We start from the raw sequence: 19,357 nt of genomic DNA on the forward strand, positions 1-19,357 counted from the left end.
AAAGAGCTAAAATAAAGTTCTGTACAAATCACTTTTTATATATTTTGATTTTTTTACCATTGTAACTAATTACAAAATTATACATAACTACACATACATAGGTAAATAATAGCACCGTACTGGTTATGATGATGAAAATAACTGAAAACTTGAAAGTTTATGGTAATGGTAGATAAAGATGTTTACCTGGGAACATAAAGTAGAATGGTTGTACAGAAAAGCACAGTGGAATGCACATCAATGACAGTAAGGGAGTTAGTTCTCGGAACAGCTCCTGAACAGCAAGATATCTGGAATAGTCTCCTCCTCGCTCGTCTGTGGGATGCATCCCATATATTTTCTTCCTGTGATTATTCTCCCCTTTCCCTTTGCCACATGAGCAGTTTCAGTTTCAGGGAGAGATACTGCTCATTGGCCAATGGTCTGGTGTGCACTACACCATCAGAGTCTACATGTCCAACACGGCACGTCTGCATGATGCAATGTCTCTCTGACCCCCTTGGTTTCACTGAATGAAAATTATAGCACTGAGTAATCTGGCACTTGGATCATTCTCCATAGATACAAACTAAAAGAAAACAACAGACCCACATAGTGCACATTCTTCTCTGGTTCTGATGTAGGTTACAGAGTCTCATTCTGAGGTAGCCTTCTAGATACTTTTTTTTTAGTTTTTTTTTTTTTCTTTTTTTTTTCTTTTTTTCTTTTTTTTTCTCAGCTTTTTTTCCTCTTTTTTAAAAAAGTGCTCAAATATGATGCTTGCAAGTGTTTGGTCTCTTGGATTTCATTCTGCCAGCGATGGGAAATGTAGAAAACAAAAATCCTTCTATGCAGAACATCAATGAAGCTAATATTAAATCGAAATATTATACCAAAACTCTAAGAGTTCCTTGAATATTTTGAATGTTCTTTAAAATCATGTAAGATATGGCAAACTCATGCCATCATTCATGGCTTCCTATAGAAATTGTGTTGAAAAATTTGGGGGGATATGTGTAAATATATATATATATATGTTTTTAATTCTTATTTTAGAAAAATCTGAATGGAATACTAAATATGTTCAAAGTTGACAATGGTGTTTGTTAATAAATTTGGTGTAGTTACTGAATGTTTCAGAGCAGATTTGGAAGGGATTACAAATAAAACAAGTAGCTTTTCCTGATGTTGACGGTTATGAAAGGAAGAAGGGCCCTGCTTATCCAAGTGCTTTGGGCTGGTACAATCACTAACATCCCCGACTTGGTTAAAACTAGGAATGCATATTATTCAAAGAGTTTTTGTACATGTGGTAAACAGATAATACTTTAATTGGAAGAGAAACACATATGAACAAGGAATGAAAATATGAACCAAAAGCTAAAAAGAAAAGCTATTAAAATAGGCATCAATTATAAGGCACTCTAAATGCAAAACTAAAACCAGAAGAAAACAAAGTACAGCGCTTCCCAGGAATGCTGTACGCCACAAAAAAAAAGAAAAAGTTTCTGACTGAACAGAGTAACATGAGTTTGGCTTTGCCCCTGTTACATATCATAAATGCAAATTTCATAGCACATACTATAGACAATATACGATTGAATACACTGTTTTTTAAACATCTTGATAGCTGATATATTATAACATTCTCCCCTCCTAAAGGGATATGCACTGACCTTTCCCACATGCACACCTCTTAGATATCTAATAATGTTTTATTGCACTAGAGTGTTAGAAATATTGAACTTTGTTGGAAGCCTGGCTAACAAAATAGTATTTGTCATTATGATTAGGTGGGTGAGTGAGGGGTTTGGGGAGATTGGGAGGGAAATTAAGGGGGTGAGGTCTGACAATCACTGATGTGCATTCATCATTTCCCTTAAAAATTAAAATTGTGTGATATTAAGAAATATCAGTATGTCATAAACTAACAAATTGAAAAAGATGTTACCATAGCTTTTCTACCTTAAAAAATTAAAAACTAAATCATGGAAGAACTGAATGATAGCTATATCTATCTTTTTGTGTGGACACACTGTATATATACATAGACACCCCTATAAAATATGGATATATATGTATATATGTTAGCAGCAACTTTATACTTTGCGCCTCCCTGTTGATTCCAAAAAAACAAAACAAAACAAAGGTCTCTTTGATTATTTGAAGAGAATGGGTACTTTCTCAGCAACAAAAACCAAACAGAAATGTAAAAATAATATCAGACGAGACCAATACTGTAGATTAAGAATATTGCACAAAAATGTGCAAATCTTCAAATTATTCAGTATTTCTACAGCAAGATATTACAGATAACAGTTCTACAGCTTAAAAAAACCTACAATTTGGAAATAAAAAATGAACAGTTATGTAACTTTTTAAAATTTCACTTTATCGAATGATACATTTTGTTAAAAAAAAGTTTACACAGTTAAAAATGAAGCACAGGTCAGCAGTATCTTTACAATACTAAAAAACTAAATCAAAGACTTTCTTTTTAAACATTCCCCACCCCCTTACCCCCTACAATGTTATTATGAGTAGTATGGTGGGAAGGGGCGATGTCGAAGCAAGTCCATTTTGTCATGAGAAGCCAGCAAAGATCTTGCCCTGAGCTGCTGCACTCAGGCCATTTCTCCTCACACCCGTCACACAATCCTGAACAAGATGGCGGTTCTTTGCTGTGATTTCTTCTTCCCTTTATTTTGAATCCTTGAGGTATCTGTAAATAAAATCCTTCAGATGCCTCCTCAGTCAGGATTCTCTTTATTATTTTTCAGGTTAGATTATTAAACAGTGAATTCTTGGTCCACCCAGAAGAGTTCGTTGTTTTGTGTGTTTTTTGTTTTTTTTTAAATTTGTTTTGTGTATGATAGTCCCACTAAGTGGTTGTTAGCTAGAAGTTAAGAAGGACTTCTCAAGTGCCCTGTATGGCTCAGAAGAGACTCCATGGATATTGAAGGGCCTGTAGTAAAAATCCAAAGTGGGTCAGGGGTTTCTACGTTGCATAGTGATCGAAGCTGCCCAGGTACTCTAGTGCGGCTCGATAGCAGAACTGATACTGATCCTGCAGGAGACAAACCACGGGCCGGGGGGAAAGGAAAGAGGCCATGAGTCCATTGTGACAGAAAAACGGAAATGATGCTGGAAGACTCAGCTACAGCTAGGGGAGGGCAAAACCACTACTTTCATCAATCAGTTCAATCCAATGACCGACTGTTTTCTTTTGAGCAAAGAACCATTAACCACATAGGTATTTATTAACTCTACCAATCAATTTGACTAAAATCGTCTCCTAATCCCAAAGTAGTGAAAGCTCGTGTGAAGATTATCTTCCAGACATATGTGAACTGTTCTCCCAGTAGTACTAGACAGTACTACCAACTGAACATGTGAACTCCTTATATGCCACAGCTGTCGTTTATAATTATCTAATTATTTGTGATAAGTAATTCTCAGTTTGCATATTTAAGAGAGGCTGATGCAGATACACATTGTCCAGAGGAAAATATGGGTTCATTTATTTTCTGGGCTATTGCCAGAAACATCTAAATTAAAAAAAAAATCTTATCAGACAGTAATCCTTATTGCCTGTAATCAGAATTACTCACTTTGTTTCTGATGTGCTTATGTAAGTGAGGGAGGCAGCCAGAAGGTATCTTTGTGCTGAACATCAGGCATATGAAACTGAATACACAGGGTGTTGAACCGTTAAGCTTTTCATCCCTTGAAAATGGCATCATAAGACTGACTGCCCATGTCAAAAAATACTTCTGCCATTTGGCCTAATTCAGTGTGATTGCTAGTTGTCTGTTCTAGAAAGACCTACACTAAACTAAAACAGCATGAAACATGTCCTTTTATAGACAGGGAAGAACACTGTCAAATTGGAGTAAGTGGGGGCATTATAAGATGGAAAAATTATAATTTACAGATGAGAAGGGATGAGGAAAAAGTAGGATTTTCCCATAAAAGAAACTTATTTTCAGTAGCCAATGGGGCTGAAAGCAGATAGTTTCTATTTTGCTTAAATGTGCATTTTTCTACAATAAAAATGGTAATGCAAAATAAATGGAGTTTGCTTTCCTATCTTGTCACAGTAAGTTGCTTGGCTAAGTGTTAAGACTTTTTAAAAGTCCAATTTCCCTCTGTCACACTCAATACCTATTAAGTTTGTCAGGCTGACATAATGTTTTGGATATTGCAAGCCAAATGCTTGCACTATTTTCAAATCAAAGCCTGGAATATACTCTGGGTGATGAATTTAGGAATACATATAAATTGTATAATTTGGTGGCCTTTTGAGAAACAGAAACACTATCTATCACTTAAATTATCCTTAAAATGAAGTCAATAGGCCAGACTGACTAAATCATGAACTCCTATTATTCTGAGAAATATGAGAATTTTCATATCAATTATTGGAGTAGAAAATAGCAGGCTAATTTCATTAGGGCAAATATTTAAAAATATCATTATCAAGAAATGAAATATGGAACAGTTGATACCACCTAGGCAAACAGAAGGGGAATGGAGAAGTAAAATGGGCCAAGGGTCTGTTATCTACCAGGTATATTATCTACCCTTGCACTTTTTACATCTATTAATTATGTGCAATGTATATCACCTTAATATGTATATAATTAATTATATGAAATTGCCATTTTTATAGGCCCCGAATGACCAAATACTGACAATTTGACATGTTTCAACCTGATATATTATCTTAGATAACTTCCAAACCAGCTCTAAGATGTTGACACTACCACTCCCATTTACAAAGAGGGGGAATAAGGTTCAAAAATATTAAACAATTGGATGTTTTCCCCACAGTATTTCCCTGTATTTTGCCTCTGGTGTTGAAAGTCTCTGGACTCTAGGAGAACTTGGCAAAGTCTATTATCTGGCTCTTGAGATGTGACATACTCCTGGAGATTTTTCTCACCTCTGTCTGCACCATGGCTGGTCGTTGTGTTCTTAACATTTTGACAGTCTGGAAGATATCTACTACTCCTTCATATCTCATTCTTTCCAAAACAATGCTTAGTGTTATGAAGACTCCAGTTCTTCCAACGCCCGCACTGTCATAATAACAAAGGCAATATTACTAGATGAGACACGCACAGTCATGGCTACATTTTCCTGGAGGTGGACATATGTCCACCAGCTTCCATATTACATCAGCTTCTTCTACAGCAGTGTTTCAGAAAATGTGCTGTTGGGTTCACAAAATGATTAACTCTTAGGACAGTGTGCCATGATAACAGTGACAATGAATATAGAGTGATTTTTTCAAACAGGGATTATATATCATTGTGGAAAGACCCAGGAAACATAAAAATATAAAGTAAATTGATTAAAGGAAGAGTGAATAAGATATATATTTACACTCTTTATCAGATCCTGAAATTTGGGCCTTGCCTGCTTAATATTTTTAAGCTATGAAATAATTCAGATAAGGTGAGACAAAAAGAGATTCTATAGCAGGATTTTCTGACACAGGATCTTCATAAGACTTCATTTAGTCTTCATAAGGGTTTATGAATTTTTTTATGTATGGATTATGTAAAGGTATATATATATTTTCTGTTTTTGAAACTTATAGTTTTAGCATATTATCAAATGGGTCTCTAAACTTAAAAATAAAAAAAATGTTCGTTAAGAACCACTGAGCTATATACATACACTTAATCTACTATTTTTAGATGTTCAGTAGCTAAATATCAGGATTCTTTCCACCATGTTAGCAAGGTTTGGGGTTTCTGTTTTCTTTATTGTTTTAAGATAATTCCAGAATTGTAATTGTAGCAAGAGAAGAAAATGAATTCATAGCTTTTGTGCTCTTAAGAAGTAGGAAAGCATCTGGAGGTTTAGGTAATGAGAAGAAGAGTGAATAATCTGAAAAATCCCTACATTTTTGGATCCTAATTAAACAGCATGTATAACGCTTAGGTACAGGCTGTAGAAACTGGATGGATTCATTTACTTGGGGATGTAATTGATATATAAATAGTGTGTCCTTTTATAAACTGTGTTTTTTCTAAAGAGTCCTAACAGAAATGTAAATCCACAGGCAGGTTTTACACAGTGGCTAAGGATATCTAGGGGCAGACAAGGCTCTCTGTCAAAACGGAGTAGATGACCTTCAGGGTTGCTTTCAACCTTGAAAGTCTCTCTTAATCCCAAGAGGCTGTGATTTATGATTTTTTCATTGAGTGATTCAAGTACTCCAGGATCTATTTTACCTTGATTTTATTGCTCAAATGTTACAAAAATACAGGGCTTCGGACTTTCCACGAGGTGCTTTCAAGAAAATAACAGACACTAGCCTTATAACTTCTGAATTTATTGACTTTGTCATGTTATTAATAAGCTATAAATAAAATAAGTGGTATTTTATAAATATTGTCAGATAAAAGGAAATATCTAGAGGTCTTTAAGATATGTCAATAACTGTCATGGTATTTTACTAAAGGAGTCTTTGTATATACTCTTTATCCAAATAATTTTGTGACAAAAGCAATGAAAAGTGATACGCATATGCATGCTGATTTATACTTATGGGAATGCCTGAAGGTAAAGACAAATGCATTAAATATAGTCTTTTCTTTACAGTTTATATTAGAGAATGTGAATTAGGATTTTGGTAAATTATGTGGAAAATTAAGGGGAGTATCCAGGTAATTCAAGTCCAGTGTATACCATCCACTTAGTCTGAATATTGAGTCCACGCATCATTTCCTACATGCTGTTTGGTTGTCTAGAGCACAGGATTCTGGGTAAACTCAACACATAGCAAATACGTAGAAATAAGGTCTGCTTCTCACATAATATGCCATGCCTGGGAAATAATGTGCTAGAAAGGGTCACAGAGATCAGTTAGAAAACTGAGGTTTAGAGAAGTTTCCCTTTTGTCACAGAGCTCATGATGACAGAAGTGGGACTGAAGCTCAGGTATTTTGAAGCCCATGTGTAATAGTTCCCCTGTTTTGACACACTATCACCCTTATCACTAAGAAATGTAGTTTTGGATTTGGGGCAGGGGGAAAGCAAATAAATTTTTTAATAAAGTCTTTCAGGATTTTGACTCTAAAGAATTACAAACTAAGACTTTAAAAAAAAAATGAGTTAATTCCTTTTGCTAGAAGGTTTTTGCATAGTAACTTCCAAAAGCACTACATTTATTGCAAGTGTCCTTTCTGAACCATTTACTTGCTATTTCTATTAACTTCAATGATTTGAATTATAAAATGCTGTGGAAACTATTGAAAATAATTAACTTGAAGGTGCTTCATTTTCTGATATAGCAACAATTTTCAAGCACATTGCAATGTTAACTGAGGTACCATTCTAATCACTTATTGACTGACAAGAAATTAGTATTGTCATTAAGGCTTAATAACTATTTATGGTTTTCTCAAGAAGAGAAACACAGGAGAAAGATACAGAAAGATAGTTATCAGGGTAATGCTATGAAAGCAAAAAAGCTAAGGAATGATAAACTGAACAAATTATCACTTAGGGATATACCAATAATTCCTGATACAGTAAAACAGGCAAAGATAAACATAGTTTGGTTCTTTGCTACAAGAGGTAAAATTTGAAGATAGAAATCTTCCTTGATTATTTTCACTTTGTGGAAAGAAATAAATGAGTCCTTGCTTGAGGGTTTACAATATATTTCTGAGAAAAATAAAATCTGGATTATGCAGACTCTCAGAAAACTGGTACCAATAATGAACAGACAACAGTGCATATTTTCAAAGTTATCACTGCATTAAGCACAAATGGAAACTCATCATTCCTGATTCTTAACTCACCTGCAATGGACTGAAATGGGTCCATCTTGGCCAAACTGCTCTTTTGTTTTATGGACTTGGCCAATGAAGTCAATAAATCCTTCTCCAGACTTTGGCACTCCCTGCTCTGGCCAGTCGGTGAACTGGAACTGCCTCACGGTTCGGGACTGCCCGTCCTTCAGAATGAAAGCCACACACCCAACCACAGAGGAGGACGCCAGGAGGATTCAGACAGTGCACAGGCCATAAAAGCAGGCATGATTTTTTCCAAAACAGGGAAGAAAAAGTTAGAAACATGTTTAACTAGAAAATCAGTCACGTTCCTATCTTACCTGCTATTAACACTGTCTACATTTCACATCTATTTAAATTGCAAATTGATTTACTCTCACAAAATGTCCAGTTAAAAACCAGAATTCTCAAAAAGAGCCGCCTCATTCTCATATTAGGAAATGCTTCTGAGCCCCAGAGATTGTCTTCAAAGCCAAAGTGGAACAAAGACATTCCATTTCAAAATTTTCAGAATCCAGTAACCTCTTATGCTGACAGGAACATCCAGGCAAGTCGTCCAGACCAGAGATTCTGCTATTGTCATGACACCGTCACATCTGCTGTGCTAGCTTATTTGCAGCATTGTCAGATGACAAATAGTGACACTGAAAGGATCTGACACAAACTGGGTAGAGGCTGTTAACCTGGATGCCCCACGTCTCAGAGGTATACTATTGCTAGCCAAGGCAGTATACACAGCGCGTACCAGGTGACTATGCCGTTAAGCAGGAAGTGAGGCGTCCCTCAAGGAGATAGGAGGGATTATTAATGACTAAATGCTGTGTTCTGAAAAAGGACTCTTTCTGGCTGACCACAGAAGCTGAGGTGTCCATGCGTGGCTTTAACACAGACAAACCAAAAGCCAGATGCAGACGCAATCTTTCTTTCAAGTGATTAGGTAGAAGTACTCTGAAGTATAAATGGCTTCAAAAGAAAATACTAAAAGACTTTGGATTCATTCTGGAATTTTATAGTGTTTGGAAGGATAACAAAAGCAGAAGGGACTCTCTGTTTATTGAAGCAGGAATAGCAACTATCACCATCAACTTTCTTCCCTGAATTACAGAGACAGAGATAATCCAAATTCCAATTTCTGATTGGTGGATCCCATTTGAGGAGGCCCTGCTCCTAGTTAAGGCTTCAATGTGGTTCTTCTTTCCACTTCTTTAATAACTTTCTCCTCAATCAAGTCCTTTTTGATACAGATATTCATGTTCCCAAGATTCTGAGTAAGTAGCATCTATGCTAAGTCATTTTTAGTTATGTCTGCCTTTTTGCAACCCCATGGACCATACCCCGCCAGGCTCCTCTGTCCATGAAATTTTCCAGGCAAGAATGCAGGAGTGAGTTGCCATTTCCTCCTCCAGAGGATCTTCCTGACCAAGGGACTGAACCTATTTCTCTTATGTTTCCTGCATTGGCAGGTGGGTTCTTTACCACTAGCACCACCTGAGAAGCCCTCTGAGTAAGTAAACAGAGACCCAATCTTTCTCATTGAGTTGTATGGAGAAGAAAGCATGGCCCAACTCGAGCTGGACACATCACCAAGTCTGGTGGTTTCCATAGGAACAGGGTATATTCCTGACTGGCATCATTTGGGAATTGAGATAAAACACGTAGATCACATCAACTTTGTGAGAATACTGAGGAGTATAAAAATAACTGCTTGGCCCCATAACTAACTTATGGATTGTTGCTACAGAAGCATGATTTACTTCCCTCGGTTTCTGAAAAGGGTTTGAAAAGCACAGGAAGGGAAGCCAGTGGCTAGGTGATACAGATTTGTCTTCTCTGACTGTCCTGGTGATTTCATTTCTGACCACGGTTGCTTTTAGCAGCAAGAAGTCATGTGTACAAACCTTTATGATTTGGAAGAGAGACCACCTGACTGCATTTAAAGGCTACCTGTTTAACGAGACTGTATTCTCAAGTGCCAACGTGCTTTTTAAACTGGAAAGTTGAGATTAGAAACACATTAGGAGCACAAATAGCACATGCTACGGTAGCTAAAAAAAATCATACAGTCACAAGGAGGCTTCAAAAGGAAACATGTGAACAAGTTCCTCCAAGGTTTCTTTCACTTATCACGGTCAGATCTAACTTGGGCAATCGAGGGGCAATGAAGAAGTTGTCTCTGCTGTTTGTGGTGCCCGGCTGCTGCTATACTTTCGTCAGAAATGGTTGGTGTGTTTGCTTGGAATGCACTCAAGATTTTCACTCAGATATCTAGCTTCAAATTTGGAAAGTGTGTTCTTTTAAAAAAAAAACAAAACACAGAGTAGGACTCAAAACGAGACCTAGGGGCTTAACTACTGTCTTGAGTATAGTCACCTTCAGAGTAGTTAAGACTTCAGACTTTCTAGGATTAACAGGTCTGTCACCTGAGCCAAGCAGCCTGCTAACCAATTTCTCCTTCACTTTAGGTCAACAGCCAGGGCCAGGCTTTGGGGATGGATTAGTGGACAATCTCTAAGCATGAGTCTTGGTTGAGAAAGCTGCTTTCCAGAAAAAACAATGGATCAAGTAAATAGTTCTACCCTACAGTTTTATTCAACCCACCCACTGTGACAGTTCCAAAAACAAAGCAGGGCTTTGCACTGACCCAATCTCTTCTAAGACATGTTTGTAATCATGGTTTAAAAGTGGCCAAAGGCAAGGATTTTAAAGTTTATGCACAGAACATCTTACATCAGGGCTGAACTTTGGACTCAGCAATCTAGATCAGAAATGCAGGATGAAAATTAGCCAAGAAGGGTCGTGGGTGCACAGCTCTCATGGACAGACATATTAGCACACGGAGGAATAAACCATGCCAGGAATCAAATTAGAATGTGCAAAGCTTGTCAGATTCTTCTAAAGAATGTCATTTGCTCTGCAGTTTTAAAATCATACCAAATTAACCTCCAAGCCCACATGACCTAAAGGGCTTAGCAAAACAACAACATATTTACAGCCTCAAGTAATGAAGAAGTCAAAAAAGCTCCAAAGAGAATGAGCTAAGAAGGTGAATGTAAGCGCAGCCAACCAATCAGTAAATGCTTCCTGGCACACACATTCACCACGTACGTCCCCAAAGTTGGGCTGCCAGATGTTCTCTTTGAATGTGAGCCAAGCCTGGGTTTGTGAGAAAACTTGCCAAACAGGCAAAGTTACTCTTATGTTAAAAAGATAAAAAAAATTCTCCAAAATGGGTGATTTCTTTTAGTTTGGGACTATGGTCGCTTGGCAAATGTTTTCTCCCAGAGATGTCTTTTAGACTGTATTTCAGCTAATGTTTAAGAGCATAAGACTATGCCAACTTACCCTGGCATCTGTGACCTTGAATTCTCTTAGGATATATTGTGGCATGTTGTACTCGGCCATGGGATCAACAACAAAGTACTGGTATCTTGCAGATCGTTCTGCTGGCCAGTACTGGTGACATTTCTCCTGAGAAAAATGAAGATTAATGACGAGCTATGTAAAGTGTAAATAGAGTTTTGTTTATCACCCGTCTATATATCTAATGTCTTTCTTTCACTAACACCATTTTAGAATTTAAGACCATTCCATTACATGTGACTCATCTTCTCTTTGAAAGCATAGGTTTCCTCAGGATAGGGACATTGTGTGGGTCATTATTTGCTCACGGTACCAAGCAGAGTACTTGGCATACAGTAGATGCCTAATACACATAAGTTGAACAGGCTACTTCAATAGGGTAAGCATCTTCATACTTAATTTAGACAAATAATTACATCAGTACTCAGGCTAATGCTAGCCATGTCAATCATGTATTGACATTCACCACTGTGGTTTTGAACAAAGACAACCGTGAAGTGTGAACACAGAAAGAAACCTCTGAATTGAACTTGTCCAATCTCCTTCGTCGGCTGAAGAACCTGGAGCACGTGCGGTTTTAGTGACTTCAGTAACCAAATCAGAAAAGTCAAGTTTGTTTCTCAGTTTGGTATTTTTTTACTCTCTGTCTGGGCTCTAAAATTTGGGTTTTAGATACATCTCTACCATTGAATTTATACAAAGACAAGAAAAAAAAAGCCTCTTAAGCAAATATAGCAAAGTGCTTGTATCTGCTGAATCTAAGTGGCTCTAATACTATTATGAATTAGGTTGCTCTAACACTATTTCATGGTATTTTTCAGAATAACCTTTTTTTTTTTAAGTAGAGCAGAGATTATCAGATTTATTCACAGAAAGACTACGTAACTTTCCGATAGTTTAATCAGAGTGGAAGATGAACAAGCAAAAATTTGCCTCAGAGATGACAGAAAGTCAAATTCCTTCATACAGAGTAATGATGGCACCTAAGCTACGGCTTGTCCAGAGCAAAAGGAAGTAAGACTACATTGAGAATCAGAACAAATCAGCAATATTAGTCTCTATGACAGTGCTACACTGGAAATAAAGTACCTGTTTTTCCTCCAAAACACAAAAATGAAAGAACTTGATGTGGCTTTGCAAGTTAAAAACCAACATACAGTAATGAATGACTCATAACATGTCTGGAGTACTCAACATTTCAAAGAAATGACATTAGCACTGGGGTTTTTCAATGGACTCCTCATTCCTTTGTGGAGTGAAGGTCTTATGTGAGATACTCACTCTACCCATCTCACGCAGCTTGGTGAGCATCACGACAATGGTGGAGTTGTGTTCCCAGAGCATCCGCCAGAAGTCTTCAGTGGTCTCTGCCAAGGGCCCCTGGGTAGCGATGTAAGCTTTCTGCTGTCTGAATCACAGATAGCATGTTAATCAGAAAATATGCAAAGGTTTCACATTTGATATGTAAATATCAAATCCAGGTAATAAAAATGGAAAATATTAATGCTATTATGGTAAATTCCCGTTACGATTATGTAATCAAATAAGAACACTTAAGACATTTTAGGAATTTTGCAAAAGAAATTGCTTTGTTAATATAATGATGTATGTCTTTATCACTGTTATTTAAACTTTAGAGCAATGCTAATAGTTCAATTTCATGTCTCATATAAATCACTTAAGAAACAGTTGTGCAGCTTCATTTTGTAGAAATGACTCATACAATCTATGACATTTATATAATTTGGTTCAAAACAATTTCTATATTAACTCCTTCCATATCCAAATGGTTTCTGAAAGAAGAGTGCAGATTATAAATTCCATGATTGCTTCCTCTTACTCCTATCCAAAATAACAAAAAATGAATATCAAGGGACTGAATGCTGACCAATGCAGAAAGAAAACATTTTAAATTGAGATGAAATTCATTCTGGCTATGAAACTAGGGCACATGTAAATACCAAGAGTTTAGGCTGTCAGGGGAGCAAGAGTATATACCTGTATCCATCAATAAAACTGGCATTGATGTAATCAGATCCTTCTACACCTCGGATAGGCTGCAGGCACACCCTTGTGGATTCATATGGCATAATATTAACAAGGCGATTTTTGAATTTATTACATGGAAGATTGGCACTGATGAATCTTGAGGTGTGAGCTTTAGAGCTGGCTAGACGCTGTTGAACAGAAAAACAACAAAAAAATTAAAATTCAACAAAGATAATTTTAGCCTGTGGTGTAGCTGCAGTGAACCCAAGATTTTCTCTTTAGATACAAAGATTTTGTTTATTTTTAACCCAGTCACTCTTCCAACTGCACTGCTTTTCACGTCTACCTAATGACTCCATATAGACTAAGGAAGTTTTAAATATTATGTTCTAAGAATATGTTCTCTCAATTTAAATTAGGGTACAAAAGAGCTCAAGGTATTATGAGGAAGCAAAAAATAGAAAAGGAAAAGATGAAGAAAGTGTTTTATAGTCAGACACCCGAGGGAGAAGGTCAAGTGAATCTTGTAACTTCACCTATTTGAAAGGTTAAGAAAGACAATTCCAGAATGACTTGCTTCTGAATTACCACATCACATCCAATATCATACCTTAAATTCGAGCTCCATTCCTGTGACATTCTCTCCTGTTTCTATTTGTGTCAGCTTCTGAATGTAGGCATACAAGTTTCTAGCTGGCACTTCGGTATTTCCACAAGTCACTGCCTCCAACAGTGCATCATGGATAAAGATGTATTGGTCTTCTGTTTGAACCATGTAATTCCTCTGGGCTCTCATTAAAGTTACATGGCCATAAATATCTACAGTTTTTTCATGCTTTATTCTTTCTAACATGGCATCTATTACAATGAAACACCCAGTCCGGCCAACTCCGGCGCTACAAGGAAAACAAAAAGGGAAAAAAAAAAAGAGAGAGAGAGAGAGAGAGAGAAAAGTACAAATGAATCTATTGAGAAACCAACACATTATAAAATTATTTTGATTATTTTTAATTAACTAGATTTTAAACCCAGTAATTCTACTCAAATAGCTACTGTGATGGTTTTGGAGCATTCTAAACCAAAGGGCAGGGAACAAATTAACAAATAAAATTTGACTGGCTTCAAAATATAAAAATATTAAATCTGTAATTACTATGCTCCTAGATCATGTAACACAAAGTAGTATTATTTTGAAATCATTATGAAAAAGTTACATTTACGCTTTTTACATTAAAGGTATTTAAAAAAAAATCTGGTTAAGATCGAACTAGACTTATCTTTTACAACCATTTCAGTCTATTTTAGTTCAATTTATAAAAAAGGAAAAAAACAAAACTAGTAAATCATTCAACTTGAAACATTTCATAATCTAAAACTCAGCAAGGAAGTTTTAAAACCAACCTAGTAATAAGTATATAATTAAAATGTTAACATGTTGTTGCATACTCAAAATAGCTAGTGTATTCTCGATGGAAAGACATTCTTAACAAAAAGCAATCACTAGAGAGTGTGGGTGTGTTTCTTGCTTTTACTCCTTTTTCTTCCAGAGTTGAATGTATTTTGGAATTTCAGGTTAAATTCAAGTATTCTTGTGTGGGAAAATAAAAGCTTCAATCTTTGTTACTAGAGAAGCTCTGAGGCATTTTTTTAAACTCTATTACTCATGGACTCATGGGTTGTTTTCCAGTTGGTGGAAACCGATTCAAAGAAGAGGAGGTGAAAGATCAAACAACGCACAGTGACAAGTTCTGCTGCTCCAAGGAGACAATCTAATTCACTGAACTAAATTACAGAGGCAGATGGTGGGAACATTGGCGTTTCCTTGAGTGTGGGAAAGAATACTAACAAAATAACACATCTGTGTCGTGAAATCCAAGGTAAGCCCTTCCTTGTCTCTGTGTCAAGTATGGCTGAATCCAAAATGTTTTTCTTCCAAGCATGGAAGAAACATGGCTAGGAAACATGTAATCAATGGAAATATAAATATATATCAGCACCTTAGACACCAGGCAACAGACAACCTCCTTCATTCACTATGTGCCACTGTTTCCCATCTTTTGTATTTCTTTGTGCTTATTTATTTGTCTATCTATGCACTGATATATCCATCTCTTCATTCAGTGAGCAGTGAAGTACTCTGATAACTAACATATGAGATACAACATTAAAGGTGACTTGGATCCCACCTAGAGCTCATACTATCGATAGAGATAATACTCTATATAACTATTTACAACACAAGAAAAAAGAAAAAGATGTGCTGGTTTGTGGGTAGCATGTCATTTGAACCTGGTCTTGAAGGACAGGAAGGATGAAGAACTGAGGAGGCTAGAATAACAGAAGAAACAGAATGGGGTTTGCAGTCATTCTACTGACTCTGGGAGCTGCATGTAAAATTTTCATAGACCTAGTGAAGCTCCAGTGTAAGGAACGTACCAAACTTTATATAAATGAGCAAAAGGGTATTTGATTCAATTGCCAAGTGACTGCAAGTAGTAAGTGAGCATTTTGTAACATATATTACCTTTATTTAACTGCTGAGCAGTATAGATTGAACCCAGCCTCCTGGGTTTGTAGGAGTCCTATGGTTTGTACACTAACAAACAGTTGGAAATAGGGTATAACCACTATTTAAAAAATATTTACTTTTAAGAAACTGTCAGTGTCTTAGAGAGCCTCTGGATACTGACTCTAAGACACGCCATTCAGAGTTTAAACCATAAAGTGACATGACATTGAGATGTAATGCAAAAGCCTTCCGGGACAGAGTCGGAGACATGACAGCACATTTCTTAGCACAGAATAACCAGCAGCTTGATGTGTGAGATCCATGGAGCTCCATTTTATTTAGTTAGTTTTACCAAAGAAACCAGTAAGATGGTGTTTACCATCACACCCCACCATGTCTCTCCTCCAGGCCCTAGGCAGGATTACAACCACTCTCTGTCCCGGGTCCCTTGGTGTCTTCAATACCACCCTGCAGTCTAAGTCACACTGTGTTATTAGTTAGTCTACAAATAATGAGCATATCTTGAGAGCAGGAACAACATTTTCTGTTATCTTTCTCTGCTCTGCACCAAGCATACAGTCAGTGTGCAGAAATGTGTGTGGAAAAGTGAACGAATTAGTGATTGGCATGAGAGGCCTTGTGTAACGAGCAGCCCACCCAGGTTTGGTAATAAGACCCCTCAGTCAGTGAAAGAAATCGTACATTTGACACAGGTTCAGAACTGTGCGAAGAATGCCTGAAGACGATTTCACAAAGTGTCGGGTAGGGAAGAGGGAGACAGGAAAAGACTTTGAGTGGTTTTCTACATCTTGGTCTCCTGATGAGCCAAGGCATTGCAATGAAAAGAAACTAGGTAAGACTTAGCCTGGAAAAGGGAGGCAGCCCCCCTTGTTTGGCAGGTCCTAAGATTGAGTAAATCTTTTCCTTTTCCCTGTGTTGTCTTTCTCAATTGTTTTCATCCTAATGGTTCATTGCTTCTAACTAGATACAATATCATGTAGTTCTTCCTAATGGAAGCTATACGGTAAGCCATATAACTGTAACGATGTATCAAGTCAGACCTAGACAACAACAGGAATATGTTCTCCAAGTATACATCAGAGGCCATTCCTAATCTCTGAATGATGCATGGTTCTGTATTCTGGCAGAAAGATACTACAGAATCCTACAAAACTGGTAGGGATAACTCCAGATCCTAACAATTTCAACCTCTTCATGGTGGTCATAATGCATTTTTTCAAAAACAAAAATGAAGAGGGAAAAATAATAAAACATGTGCCTGTGTCTAACTCATGAGTTGTGGGAAGAAAACAAAACAGGAACAGAGGCTCTGACTTGTGCAAAAGCTATTTTTTCTCCTCTGAACAGAAAATATTGTTAACAGCCCAATCTTGCTGTTTATATGCAAGAGAGGAAGAAAGTGCTCCTTGGAACTTAACATGTTACCTCTTTTCAAAGATGAAGATTTCTTGGAGGTTTTAAATGTTGGAGGTGTCTCTTAGCTTTAAGCAAGACTATGAAGTTCAAAATACTTTTTTCAGATACCAGTGATTGGGTGTCCTTGAGAAAGTCACTTAATCTCTCTTGGGTTTTTTGTTGTTCTAATGTTAATTAACTTGTTAATTATCTAGTAAGTTTAAAGACTGCTTTAAACATGTTTGCTTTGCAAACATAAAGGAAGATGCAGTTGCTTTGTAGGTAGAAATTCCATTTAAAGATTCTACCTCCGAAATTGACAACAAGAAACAGGCAATGTTAATACCGGGAAATTTTTTATAGAATCACCACAGGATCATTTGCGATTAGGCTCTCAAAATCTTGCTTTAAACTACTCCCTCTAGCTGTTCTTCCTTTTCTCCCCGATTTCCAATAATAATACCTTATGTTTGAGGAAGTTTGTGCTTTCACATTTATTCTCAAGGTAAATGAGATGGCCGTGAAGGGCCTCTCACCACAGTGCTGGATGTCCTGGAGGCATGTGACATTATCTGTCAGTTTCCTTTCCCCTTCAGCGATTCGCAACATTCAGGAACTTCTTTGAAGTCATACAGCTAAAGGTAAACGGCCAAATAGGGACTCAAATGCAGGTTCTGAGATGCTGAGCTTTAGCACCACATTTCAATAGGGCATCACCATTTCTGCCATCTGGGTTAAAAATGGATACTTTCTTGTGACCTACCCCTCTGCAATGCTCCTTTGCTATGCTGTGCTAAGTTGCTTCAGTCATGTCCGACTCTGTGCGACCCCAAAGATGGCAGCCCACCAGGCTCCCCCATCCCTGGGATTCTCCAGGCAACAATACTGGAGTAGGTTGCCATTTCCTTCTCCAGTGCAGGAAAGTGAAAGTGAAGTCGCTCAGTTGTGTCTGACCCCACGGACTGCAGCCTACCAGGCTCCTCCATCCATGGGATTTTCCAGGCAAGAGAACTGGAGCGGGGTGCCATTACCTTCTCCAACAATGCTCCTTTAGTAGTGTTTAACTAGCCTTATGAAGGTTTCTTAAAAAGTCTCTCTTCCTTGGTTTCTGTGACGCTAATTGGGGGATTACAGGGAATATCAAATACTCCTCTTGGGGTTGATGGCAGGAAGGGAGAAGATTTTATAATGATATCAAATACAAAATAGCCTGAAACATGTAGCATATGAAATTAGTCAAAAAGATCTGATTCGTGTGTATAATGGTTCCATTGTCTCTGTGACAGGGTAGAATTTCTCTCAAGTTGGAAACCAAAATCAAAGATCAATCCTAAATGTCATTTTCAGAAATCTATAGGCAGCTCTCAGACTGTGCCTCAGTACATAATGTTTTCTTGTTTTTTCTATTTGACTCCTGTGCTGGCTCTTCTTCCTCTCTGGATTTTTCCATCTGAACTCTTTTCTCTAATTTACATATTTTTGCCAGGCCCCAAAATGTACATAATGTCCCCAAAGTTCTGTCCTCCTTTCTCTCATTCTCCTTCATGGTTCAGCAATAATCTTCAAATAAATGATTCCTAACGTAATTGCTCTTTCTTTGAGCATAAGGGATACCTATATTTCAAACCGTTCTCAGGTTTCTCTAGAAACAAACATATCCCAAGAATCATCAACATCTCTGCTCAGATCTGCTCTCCCACCGTCATGCTCCTCCTCGTCATTCAGATCTAAAACGGAAGGACCGTCTTGAATTACTCTTGCCTTTTGCCCTGCCCAATAACAAATTATGAATTTCTACACATTCAATTTCTACAGTTTTGTTCAACTATCCATCCGTGGTGTGCGGGAGCTGGCAAAACTCAACTGATGAATTCTTAGAAATCCTGCTTAAGCAATTAAATTAAAGATGAAGGTAAACTCAAAATGCATTGCGTCTTAATTATCTTACGTTCATGCTCTTCAGGTGAAAATATTATATAATGGTGTGCAACTGAGTATCTCTCCCAGCTTTTGGATTCAGTGATGTCACATTTATAGCCTGGAGTATTTACACCAAGGAAATTGACAAATACTACTGCCTACACCCAACCCACTCCCCACCACCCCGAGCTGGCAGCTACTTATTATCAGCACACAGAGTATCCTAATTCATCCATTCTTACCACCACCCTGGGACAGACAGGAAATGCTCATTACTTTGTTCTTCCATCCACATTTGCTATATTACTCTTTCCTACTGCAGGCTATCATCCCACAGATATCTCCTGAGTGTCTATCATGCGCTAAGATATCA

The 19,357-nt window shown here is 37.3% G+C and overlaps 1 protein-coding gene across 15 annotated transcripts in view; it reads right to left on the minus strand.

The window, feature by feature from the left end:
• Positions 1-1,277: 1,277 nt before the first annotated feature.
• The window catches only part of PTPRD (protein tyrosine phosphatase receptor type D), a 443,130-nt gene continuing 425,050 nt past the window's right edge, over positions 1,278-19,357 (minus strand). For all 15 annotated transcript variants that reach the window (XM_069576561.1, XM_069576552.1, XM_069576559.1 and 12 more), the window contains 7 exons: positions 13,750-14,035; positions 13,149-13,327; positions 12,432-12,558; positions 11,133-11,258; positions 7,800-7,954; positions 4,925-5,060; positions 1,278-3,046 (listed from right to left, as the gene is read on the minus strand). In XM_069576561.1, coding sequence (XP_069432662.1) covers positions 2,978-3,046; positions 4,925-5,060; positions 7,800-7,954; positions 11,133-11,258; positions 12,432-12,558; positions 13,149-13,327; positions 13,750-14,035 — 1,078 coding nt within the window. In that variant the 3' untranslated portion in view covers positions 1,278-2,977. The remainder of the gene's footprint in view (positions 3,047-4,924; positions 5,061-7,799; positions 7,955-11,132; positions 11,259-12,431; positions 12,559-13,148; positions 13,328-13,749; positions 14,036-19,357) is intronic.

This window comes from Ovis canadensis, chromosome 2 (assembly GCF_042477335.2).
Source record: "Ovis canadensis isolate MfBH-ARS-UI-01 breed Bighorn chromosome 2, ARS-UI_OviCan_v2, whole genome shotgun sequence".
NCBI lineage: Eukaryota > Metazoa > Chordata > Mammalia > Artiodactyla > Bovidae > Ovis > Ovis canadensis.